Source organism: Macaca nemestrina, chromosome 3 (assembly GCF_043159975.1).
Source record: "Macaca nemestrina isolate mMacNem1 chromosome 3, mMacNem.hap1, whole genome shotgun sequence".
NCBI classification, from domain to species: Eukaryota; Metazoa; Chordata; class Mammalia; order Primates; family Cercopithecidae; genus Macaca; species Macaca nemestrina.
The window spans coordinates 76782617-76795003 of NC_092127.1; the positions used below are offsets into that span (position 1 = coordinate 76782617).

General features: G+C 43.4%; 1 protein-coding gene across 19 annotated transcripts in view; it reads right to left on the bottom strand.

Moving 5' to 3' along the window:
• The window catches only part of LOC105486234 (alpha kinase 1), a 138851-nt gene that overhangs the window by 30044 nt on the left and 96420 nt on the right, over positions 1 to 12387 (bottom strand). For 17 of the 19 annotated variants that reach the window (XR_011621079.1, XM_011748988.3, XM_011748986.3 and 14 more), the window contains one exon: positions 2527 to 2725. Coding sequence is in view for 18 of the 19 variants with exons in the window: in XM_011748988.3 (XP_011747290.2) it covers positions 2527 to 2725 (199 nt within the window). In the remaining variant the exon portion in view is untranslated. Of the gene's footprint in view, positions 1 to 2526; positions 2726 to 3510; positions 9524 to 12387 lie in introns of all 19 variants that reach the window. The other 2 variants (XM_011748992.3, XM_071093193.1) reach the window with 2 other exon arrangements.

The window sequence follows — 12387 nt, forward strand, 5'->3', positions numbered from 1 at the left end:
CAACCTCCACCTCCCAGGTTCAAGTGATTCTCCTGCCTCAGCCTCCTAAGTAGCTGGGATTACAGGTGCCTGCCACCACACCTGGCTAATTTTTGTATTTTTTAGTAGAGACGGGGTTTCACCATGTTGGCCAGGCTGGTCTCGAACTTGTGACCTCAGGTAATCCGCCCGCTTCAGCCTCCCAAAGTGCTGGGATTACAGGCCTGAGCTACCGTGCCCGGCCTTGTGAGTCTTCTCTTGCTTCTGACATCCCACTACATTGAGTGTTTGGCTGGATGGAACCCTGTGGTGGATACCAGGAAGCGCTGGATCAGAAGGATAATAGCAAGACTGCTGTCCTCTCATATTACCTTTGTTTTTCTTCCTTACCCCTTACAATATTATATAATCTCTTTCACTTCTCCACCCCATGATTCCTAAGTGCTTGGCCTGAGAGCCTCCTTTCAGCAAATCTTCTTCTGTTACCCCTAAACCATCCCTGCTCGCAGTCCCAGTCCTTCTCTCTCTTTGAGACAGCCAGTGTAGGTGGAGGCTCCAGATGTTTTGGGGCAGACATTTACACAAGAAGACTTCACTCTGAGGCTATATTTGTCTTTCTGTGGCACTTCTAATAGGGTCTTTGAGGAAAAGACAATCCCAACTATTGGGGAAAGAGATCCAGGACCTTTATGTTAGACACAGGATAATGTGAGTACAGGAGCATCATCATGGTCATTGTGATCATACCAAGGCTTTCTCGTCATCAGGAGAAAACTGCTATACCACCTGATTAGAACCTTGAGAGAAATAATTTTAAAAACCCTCCCAAAACCAATTTTAAAAAAGGAAACCTGGTCAGGCATGGCAGTTGACACCTGTAATCCCAGCATTTTGGGAGGCTGAGGTGGGTGGATCACCTGAGGTCAGGAGTTTGAGACCAGCCTGGGCAACATGGCAAAACCCAGTCTTTACAAAAAATACAAAAATTAGCTGGGTGTGGTGGCGCATGCCTATAGTCTCAGCTACTTAGGAGGCTGAGGTGGGAACATCACCTGAGCCTCGGAAGTTGAGGCTGCAGTGGGTTGTGATCAGGCCACTGCACTCCAGCTTGGGCAACAGAGCAAGACTGTCTCCAAAACAAAACAAAAACAAAAACGGGAACCTGAAAGATCAGTTTGGACATGTAAAAGCAAAGCTATCCACGTCCCTGTTTACCATTTGACCTCAGTTTCCATGTCACACTATAGCAATGCTGTATGGCAGAAAATAAGCTACATTTCTCTGTTCCAAGCTCTTGTTGATGAGAACCAGTATTAGAACCCTGCCTGCACCCTCCAGCCTTCGCCACTCTGTTCCCCTCAGAGAATGCCCTGCTCATACATCATTACTATCTGACACCATCAGAAGGAACAACAGTTGTTAGGTTTCTTTCATGTCCCAGACATTATAAATTACATTAGGAACATTTGAAAGAAGAAATTTTTCCTAAGTTCAACTCTGTCCCTGAGTTACTTGAGATAAGTAAATAACAAGACATGCACAATTTATGCACAGTTGCAAGAACTTGAGCGTAAATGAACTTGGGCTTTTGAAAAGGTAACCTCCACTAGCCCATTTCTCCCATGTCCTTTTGTCTCTGTCCCTCTCTGCATTCAGCAATTGTCCTATTTAGCATAGTTAGTACAGTTCCTTTTCAAAGGAAATCAAGTAAAGAGATTTTAACCTCTTAAAGACCAGAGTTATTAAAATAATAGCAATAGCTAAAACCAATCAGAAAATGAACCAGTCCCACTTCTGGTAGGGGTAACTTGCCTTCTCTTTTCATCCTTTACTTTTTCAGTCTTGGAAACAGGAATAACAGGCTACACGTTTCTAAATCTAATGGCTACCAGCAGTTTAAATAATTCAAGAATTCTATGGAAGTGGACTTTGCAGTAATGCATAGCAGGCCCCCCTCCCCTCCAGCCCTCCTCCACACCACATCTTAAGTTAGAATGTCAGCCTCCTCTTTCATTTCATTCAAAGTGACAGGAAAAAAAAAAAAGATACTTTAAGACCTAATCAGGTACTGTACCGGTGTTCTGAATGATGAAAAAAACCCTCAAATTACTTCAGTGGGTTTGTCAGTTCTATTGTTAGCTTAGTCAAGTGGCCCTACAGAAAGGAGACAGGAGAGCGAAGAGAAAATAGTAGAATTCTAATCTGCTTTTTAAAGACTCTTGGTCAGAAGTATAGCAATTCAGATACCCCTGTTTGAAAGCAGCAGGACAGATTTGTTAGAAGACAAAAGCTCCAATTAGTATTTTCCACACCCTTTCACAATTTTCTCTACTGCTTTTGGCTCTGAAACCCTTTATGCCAGGGCCTTTGTGCTGGCAAAGAGGCGGGTGGAAGGGCACAGGGGCGGGGGAGGGGAGCCCCGGGCTCGGAAAGATGGCACGCAGGGCCCGGGTGCTCCGGGTGTCCCACAGAGGTCAAGTAGCTCGGGAGGGAAGGGGAGCTGCAGACACCGAGGACGCGGGGGCGGCCAGCAGGAGGGAAGCCTACCTGAGTTCATGGAGATTCGGGCTTGGCGAATAACCACCTGCGGGGCAATTGGCGTGGTTGGCTGCAACTTGTGGAGACCTTTGGCGACCTGCAGAAGTTTTCCAGAGACGTCGAGCCCATACAGGAACCGGTCCACCAAGAACACAATAGCTGCCGCAGCCGCACAGTCCCGAGCGAGGATGGAGGCCCTCAGGGACGCCTGGAGGAACAGCGTGGAACATCTTGAGCCAGGCGGAAACGCCGGCAGGCTGAGGGCCAGGCTTAGGGTGGGAGGCATTTTCATTAATACAACAAAACCCACAGCTAGGAAGAGAAAAATACTTTATTAGGCAGCTGAACCAAAAGAAATAAAATAGAAAAATCCAGTTCAATTGTGCAATAAAATAGTATTTTCTTCATTCACTGTCCCCCATTACATTTATAAAATTATAGAAGCGATAAATGCATACTTCCTGTTGTTAAAAACTCAAACAATACTAAAGTGCATAGGGTAAAAAGTAGGGCCGGGCATGGTGGCTCATGCCTGTAATCGCAGCACTTTGGGAGGCCGAGGCAGGCGGATCTCTTGAGGTCGGGAGTTCGAGACCAGCCTGGCCAGCATGGTGAAACCCTGTCTCTACTAAAAATACAAAAATTAGCTAGACGTGGTAATGGGCGCCTGTAGTCCCAGCTACTCGGGAGGCTGACGCGGGAGAATCACTTGAACCCAGGAGGCAGAGGTTGCAGTGAGCGGAGATCCAGCCACTGCACTCCAGCCTGGGTGACAGAGTGTGACTCCATCTCAACAACGGCAACAACAACAAAAACTATGTAGGGTAAAAAGTAAAAGCGCCCCATAGTTTCCCCACCCCTCATTTTATTTCTTCTCCTACTGTTCCAACTCTCCTTGACAATGGTTTGGGAGAGAAGATCCTTCCAGAACCTCTCTCCTTTTATTTATATTTAGACATTAATTGATCGTTGTCTTGCTTTGCCTTCTCCTACCTTTCCTATCTCTTTCTCTCTCTTTCATACATAAATGACGTCACACTAAACATATCGTTCTGCCGTTTTCTTCTTTCAATCACCATCGTCTAGGAGAACTTCCACATTAGTTCATGACACTCTGCTTCATTTATTGCCTACATTTTAATTAGGAAGAAATATGGAATTTTAGATAACAGTCCATATTTGATTTATATCATCATGTTTCGTTAATGAATAAAATAAGAAAAAGAAGAAACCCGGCATGAAATGAAAGTGTAACATAAAGAGTAAGAAGTAGAAATAAATAATCAAGTTTTTATGAGAAAACATCATCATCGTTTGCTCTGCTAGGGTGTTGTACGAAAGACCTTGAATTTAGTGATTACATAGCTAGTAGCGTAAATGAGTTTATCACCCAAATGTTATTATCTTCATATGCTAAACTAAATCATGCTGAGTGCTTTCTGGGCGTGTTTGTTCACACATGAAGCCTAGAAAGCATTGTAAGCATTGCCCATTTTCCTACTACAATGTTACTACACAAAGCACTGCTTTCATCACCACATAATCCTAAGTACTAACACTTACTGGGCAAAACCAGGTGCCAGGCACAGTGCTAGGTGATTTATATGCACTAATTCAGTATCCTCCTAGCAATCCTAAGAGGCAGGTTCTATTATTATTCTCATCTGTAAGATGGGAAACCTGAGATGCAGAGAGGTGAAGTGATATGCTGAGGTCACATGACCTGTGACTAAGCGCTGAGGTTTGAACACAGGAGGTCCAAATTCAGATCCTACATGCTCCCTTGTTGCCCTGACTCCATGTTAGGAAGCTGGATGGAGCTGCTGGGAGTCTGGAAAGGCCCAGGTAGTGGGTTAACAGGGCAGAGTACCAGAAGAAGAGAGCTGCACAAAGCAAGTTCAGAGATCTGCAGAGGGTCCTCTTTGAGTCAATTATCTGATATTTACTACTATGTTAATAAATGCCATATACATAATTGATTACAGAATATTTGTATTCACAGGCTTTCGTCAGTCAGGTAATGCCTGCCAAATACCAGCACAATAATCTTTCCGTTTTAAAACTGATGCTTACTTAACCTGTTAAGATATTTAAACTATCAATGTGTTTATTAAGTATATAATTTTTTACTCGACTTATCTTTTTGGTCTGAGTCAATCATTGCTCTCACTGGGATAGAGTTGCCAACTGTTGGGGAGAATATCTCTTCTCTCCTCTCGATGTTTCCTTCCATGTGACGGGAGCTCTATGACCCTAGCATCCCCGGCCTCTTTCTATCACTTTCCTCACTCTGCTCCATGCGGGGTGCAGTGACTAATCTGACTGGTAAATTTTAGAAGAAGAAAGTGGGCGTGTATGACTTCTCCCTTTTTTCTCCTGGGAACAAGCTGTCCAAAGGAAACAGCACTTTGTTGTTACTTTTCTATATCATAAGTCTTGTCTAGTAAGCTGCCCTACATGGAGTATTCTGCCTGGCCCTGTTCCTGTGACTAAATGGGGAGGTCTTTATAATTTTGGGGTTCCACTAGCAGATTCCCTATGTCCAAGACAAAGCTATATCTTCTAACTTGCCCTTTATCAGAATTAAGGGTACTATTTCATTTCTTGTTTGCCTCTTTTCTTTTATTTCTCCATTTGCTCAGAATCCAGGAGAGGAAGAGAGGTACTATTGATGGAATCTTCCCAAAGACCCTGACATGAATAACTGCCTTTCTAAGGCACATCATAACCCTTTCTAGGGAAACTGCTGTGCCCACAGCCCCTGTCTTTGAGGTAGCCACGTATTTTGCTACTTGGCCTTGACACCCTTTTTTCTCCACCCCACAACCAGATCAAGGCCACCTGATCAAGAGTAGCTACCTGATAATCTGACCCCTCATGACTCTGTGGCCAGGCTTTAAAAAACCAATGTATCAATCTGAACTAAAAAATATAGAATTTGCCTGTTGTTGAAGGATAGAAAGAAAGTAGAGTATGGCCAAGCCATGTTTACCGGCAACACAAGGGAGGATCCAAGAATGGCTCTGAATGCCAGTCCACGTTTTCATGAGTGCCATTCTAGGAATTACATGTCTCGTTTAGTATGCCACATGTATTTTCAAAATATTGCACACCCCCTTTCATGTATTTACTTGATTGAGCTTCTGTTCCTTCCAACCAGAAAAAGCCTAACAAAAATTGCAATGCTCAAAACTTCTACTGAGTTTGTCAAATAAACCATCAATCTGAAAAACACAAGTTTCAAAAATGAGAAAAAGTCTGTTGGCTGGGCACAGTGGCTGAAGCCTTTAATCCCTGCACTTTGGGAGGCTGAGGTGTGTGGATCACTTGAGATCAGAAGTTCGAGACCAGCCTGGTCAACATGGTGAAACCCCATCTCTACTAAAAATACAAAAATTAGCGGGGCGTGGTGGCACATGCCTGTAGTTTCAGCTACTCAGGAGGCTGAGGCAGGAGAATCACTTAAACCCAGGAGGTGGAGGTTGCAGCGAGCCAAGATTGTGCCACTGCACTCTAGCCTGGGCAACAGAGCAAGACTCGGTCTCAAAAAAAAAAAAAAAAAAAGTCTGTCATTGGCATTCATAAAATGTAAATCAAAGATGGAAAAGCAAATTGATGGTTTTATATGTCGCCAGCTGTGTCTACTAAGGCCAGTCTCTCAGCAAGGGTCCTTCCTGTGCTAAAGACACGTAGATATAGTCCTTTGTTTTGTATCTTCAGCTACTATCTTCAGTACTTGCAGTTTCTGCCACTTCCAGCCTTCCCTCTACTTTTGCTTAGAAGGAGCAACACTATTCCTGCCACCCTGCTCGTGGCTGTGGACCTTGGGGGGTACTCAGATAGCCTGTGAATGCCCTCTTTTTGATGTTACACTTCAGTGCATGCTTGATTTCTAGTTCTGCTCTCCATCTTTTTTTCTTTTCTTTTTTTGTCTCTGTCACTCAAGCTGGAGTGCAGTGGTGCGATCTCGGCTCACTGCAACCTCTGTCTTTCGGATTCAAGTGATTCTCCAGCCTCAGCCTCCTGAGTAAGAGGGACTAGGTGCTCACCACCACGCCCTGCTAATTTTTGTATTTTTAAGTAGAGATGGGGTTTCACTATGTTGGCCAGGCTAGTCTCGAACTCCTGACCTCGTGATCTGCCCGCCTCGGCCTCCCAAAGTGCTGGGATTACAGGCATAAGCCACTGTGCCCAGCCTTGTTCTCCATTCTTATTGGTGTCTCACTTTAGTTTTAGGGAAGCTGCAGTAACTATTCGGGCGGCAATGTTCAGAGGCAGGCTATTCTCCAGAGGTGATTCCCACTCTTTCCTCACTGAGAATAATGGTTTCCACTTGTGTAGGACCATCTAGTCTGTGAAAAATGTTCACACACACCTCTATGACATTTAAATTTTATAGTAACTCTAAAGTCTAAACAAGAAAAGGAAACTGAAGCTGCGAGATTAAGTGACTTTCCAAAGTTATAAAATCAAAAGAGTCAGAGCTAGGCAAAAATTCAAGTCTCTCTCTCTTTTATTTTTATTTACTTATTTTTAATTAATTTTTAGAGACAGGGTCTCACTCTGTCACCCAGGCTGGAGTGCAGTGGCTGATCATATAGCTCACTGCAGCCTCAACCTCCTGGGCCCAAGTGATCCTCCCACCTCAGTTTCTGAGTAGCTAGCTGGCATTACGGGCATGAGCCACTGGTCCTGGTTTCTCTCTTTCACAGTGGTAAAAAATGCATAACAAAATTTACCATCTTGACATTTTTAAGTGTACATTTCAGTAGTGTTAAGTATGTTCACGTTGTTGCAAAACAGATCTTCAGACAATTTTCACTTTGCAAATCCAAAACTTTATACCCATTAAACAACAACTCCCCTTTTTCCACTCTCCCCAGTTCCTGGCAACCACCATTCTACTGTAGGGGTTAAGACGTGTGACACCTTTCCTCTTCCATCATAAGGGTCACAGCTGACACTCCTATAATACAAGACAGGTTAGTAAGAGAAAACCATAACAAATTTATTTAATCAAAGTTTGATGTTACATGGGAGCCTTTAGAAATGAAGACCCAAAGACCCAGAAAAAACTGCCTATTTTTAAGGCTTAAATTTGACAAAGAATAGACAGCCATGTAGAAATGTGATTGGACAGAAGGAGTATGACTAATCATAATAGACTAGGTGTGATGGGACTCAGCAAGACCTATCTGGTGAGATTTTTCTCAGCCTGTCTGTGTAGTATCCTTCCTTCCAGGTACAGGTCTTATAATCTACTATCAGACAAGATAGGACAGAGAATTTTTTTATGGCCAGCCTCTACACAGAAAGGCAGGGAAAGGTTAGAGTAATATTTCTAGGTTTTATGACTTGCTTTGGTGGAGAGGAGTTCTAACTTCTATGACTTGCCTTGAGGAAGAGGAATTCTGTGGTTTCTATGACTTGGTTTAGTGGCGAAAGAGGAGTGAGAGAGAGGAGGGCAGGAGAAGGTCAGAGAGAACTTGCTTCTGAGGCTGCTTCTGGGGTCTTTCAATCTCCTTTACTTCAAAGTACTCAGCATGCCAAAATGTCTTACTATGGGGTGTCCTTTTCTGAGCTCCAACATTACTTTCTGCTTCTATGAAGTTGACCACTTTAGATACCTCGTATTAGTGAACTCACACAGCATTAGTCTTTTTACTTCATTTAGCATGATATCTTCAAGGTCCATCCATATTGTGGCATGTGGCAGGCTTTCCTTCCCTTTTAAGGTTGAATAATAATCCATTGTATGTATATACCACATTTTGTTTGCTCATTCATCCATCAGTGAACATTTGGGTGACTTCCCCTCTTTTTGTTGTGAATAGTGCTGCCATGGACATAGGTATGCAAATATCTCTTCAACACCCTGCTTTACTTCTTTAGGATATATACCTAGAAGTGGGATTGTTTGATCACATGAGAGTTTTATGTTTAATTTTTTGAGGAACATCCATGCTGTTGTCCACAGAGTTTGCACCATTTTACAAGCCCACCAAGAGTGCACAGGTTCCATTTTCTCCACATCTTTGCAATACTTGAGGAGCACAAGTCTCTTGAGCATCAGTTCATCTTCTGCTTTTCCCCTGTGGCCTGAGCAGGGTTCTGTGGAGCAGTGCCTAATCTGAGAATAAGAAGTTGGGTCTTGGCCAAGCGTGGTGGCTCATGCCTATAATCCCAGCACATTAGGAGGCCGAGGCGGGTGGATCATGAGGCCAGGAGTTCAAGGCCAGGCTGGCCAACATAGTGAAACCCCATCTCTACTAAAAATACAAAAAATTAGACAGGTGTGGTGGGGCGCACCTGTAATCCCAGCTACTTGGGAGGCTAAGGCAGGAGAATTGCTTGAATCTGGGAGGTGGAGGTTTCAGTGAGCCGAGATTGTGCCATTGCACTCCAGCCTGGGTGACAGAGCAAGACTCCGTCTCAAAAAACAAACAAACACAAAAGTTGGGTCTTTAAAGCTGGGGCTGAACTCACTGTTGACTCCAAACAGTGTTTTTAGGGGCCCCACTTCCTTCATTATAATGAGAAAATTCTATGAAAAGGAAAACAAGGACAAATAAAAACAAATTCCAAATGAAAAGAGTATTCTTGTTACATATTTAAAAACGAGAGACAGGAAAGAAAACTTCCCGGGAGATGGCTTTTAATTTTTGTGCTTTGATATTCTCTAGCAAAAGTTGGTATTATGAGAGCAAATGATGATTTGGTGGTAGCTGGGGATCACTACAGTTGGGCACTCCTCACAGTGAGCTACAAGGATACTTAGTAAGTGCAGTGGCATCTTTTATGAAATGGTCTCCCTGAGTTATGAGACAGAGCTTCTTGGAGTCTGGGGAGGCCAAGGTAGCCAGAGTTCACAGGGCAGAGTATCAGAAGAAAATAGCTGCACAAAGCAAGTTCAGAGGTCTGCAGAGGGTCCCCTTTGAGTCTTCAGCAGAATACTGATCAGCTTCTGCGTGGAAAGGAACCACCCAAAGCTGGGGGAAAAAGCCACCTGAAATGAACATAGGAAACAATTCTTAGGCCTCAAGCAGCTTATGTTTCTTAGGAAACGATTCTTAGGCCTCAAGCAGCTTGTGTTTCTATCAGCCAGTGTAGAAGAGTCTTGTCATTTACAGGGCATGGGGTAGAGTATTCAGAAAGGTATTGCTTTGGTAGGGAGACTAAATTAGCCTTTGACTATGACTGTTCTTGGCCAACTCTGATACCTTAGAAGAAAGCTTCAAAAGGATCAAATTATTTCCTAACTTGACTGAGTCCCAGAACAAAGCTCAAGAATATTTATAGGCACACAAAATGTTCACAATCCAAGAAGGTAAAATTTATAATCTGGCATTCAGTCGAAAATTGCCAGGTATGAAAGAAGCCCAGATTGCACAGAAAAAGAAATCAATAGAAAGTGACCCCCAGATTACAGTTCAAGAAGGTAGAGTAAAAATTAGGTATATACAGTAGAGACACGGAAGATATAAAAATTGAACCAAGTCAAACGTTTATAGATTAAAGCGATATAAAGTCTGAGATGAAACCACGGGTATCTCGGTTTGTTTCCTAGCTCTAGCACTTATTTGCCATGGCAAGTTACTTAACCACTCTGTTCTCAATGACCTCATCTGTGAAATGCGGATAATATTCGCGTATGGTGCTGTTTCAGGATTAGAGGAAGTGTGGGTCAAATGCTCAGCACAGAGCTTGGTAGATTGTGGGTGCTTAATAAATGACATGGAACACTATGAAAAAAATGGAAAGAAGTCAGCTACTCACTTCCACTCTCTTGTATGATGAGACATAAACAGGCACAGACAGACTCCCAAAGTGAGTTTCAGTGGAAGTTTCAATAGAGCAAAACAGAAATAATGGGTCATGCATGTAACATCTACAAGGCTTATCTCAGAGAATGGCTAAACCTCTCATTTTTTTCAATCTCTTTCTTCTCTTCACCAGCTCTGAGGATTGATGTTACTGGAAACTGAGAAAGGAAAAGGAAAATGAGCGGGCTCTGTGGCACTTGGTGAGGGAAAGCTGGGTCTTGAAAGGGGGCCTTCTCAGCACACACGTGCGAATTGCTTTTGGCTGTCGCCAATGGAGGAATCCCTCCCCAAGCACCTGTAAACTGATGCTGCAAACACCCCATTCTGTATCCCTCAAGAACACGCCATATATTTGAGCAGAGAACATTGCCTAATCTATTTTTCCCCCTTCTACTCTTAATAGATTGGAGCACAAAAGCCTGAGAGAGGGTGACCTGCCAGACAAAAGGGCCTTTGAGTTCCTTGGAAAAGTAGACTTGGAGGAGGATGGAAGGAATCCAAGTGGCCCTATTATTTCCACTTGCACTAATTAGACATTTTTCTGTCAGCTATTGAGCACTGCTGAGAGGCCAAACTCACTGAATTCATTTCTAAAGTGTTTACAGAAGTTTGCATCTGTTTGTGTCTCTTCAGGAGGAAAATAAGCACTTCAATAGCATTGTGGAAAATCTAAACGAAGCATCCTATTCTGGAGGACCTGGCATCCCCGAAGCTGCATAATTTAACTCCGTTCAGGGCCCAAACCTCTCGCATCTCTCTCCAAGACCTAACGATGCAAAATGCAGAGAAGTCAACTCAGGAGAATCTTTTCTTTTCATTTTCTTTTCTCTTTCCCTTTTGAAACGGCAGCATGCTGTGCACTACATACAGATTTAGGAGGGTATCATTCTTGCAGCCCCTCTGTCGTGTTTCTACCAGCACTCTGAGAAATTAATACCCACTTTCATTTGCTGCCAAGTAAGGGGATAGTAAATTCCTCAGCAGCAAAGCAGAATACATCATCATCCTGGGAATCTTCCCAAAATGTATGCCGGGGAGGGGGCGGGGGGCACTCTGACATCAGAAGGAGAAAAATGAAAGAGGGCCAAAGTGTGTGGTAGGGAAGGGACGCTAAAGAGTTTCCCTACGTGGTAAAATGTGCCTGGGTTATGCACAATTAGATTAACATGAAAGAGAGCCCCTCTCCCTCCCCCACCCCCTAAAAAAGAAAGAAAAAGAAAACAACACAAAAACCCTAACCCACTGACTACATGGGCAATGCCTTTGAAATGCATATTGGTCTACATGGAATTTGATTCAGGATTCTTTTTGTTTGGGTTTTTAGGCCCACGACTGACCTGCCATCACAGAGGACTCAAAAATATGATCTTTTTAGGTAGTGTCACAGTAACAGAGTTTTAGTGTTGGGATGAACATAGTATGGCTCCAGATCAAAAACAAACAGGGATTCTAATCCTTTATTTTTCCTCGGAGGCTGACTTAGGGGAAGATTGTCCAAACAGCAACCAAATTGTACTTTTCCTGTTATGTGATCATGTTTAAATAAAAATACGTGGATGTGGATGAGACAATGTGCTGGATTTCTGAAGAGAGAGGCTCACAAATGCATGTACACAGACACACGCGTAGACACACACACAGTTGTTTTTTCACATCTGTTTTCAGGATGGGAAATAACAGGGTTCTAATTGCGTTTAAGGCTCAAAGGGAACTTCATGGCCAGGAAGCTGAGTCAGGTGGTAAAGAAATTAAACTCTACAATGAGATTTTGATACACAGATGATTGAAAAAATGCTAAAGAGCCTTTTCTAAGGGCTCTTGCTGAACAGCAGCAAGGAAAAGTATGTGCTGCTTTCATGGTTCCTTGCATTAGTGCCAGCCCCTCCCGATGCTGAGCATCAAGTTTAGGTCCCAGCTATGGGTTCACAGCTGTGATGTGTTCACAGCAGTGACAATGGCAGCTGTTCTCAAGGAGGGGCTGGGTGAGGGGGCTCAGAACTGAAGCCATCTGGCACTGCAATTGGCAGGAGCAGTGTAAGGGGAAATT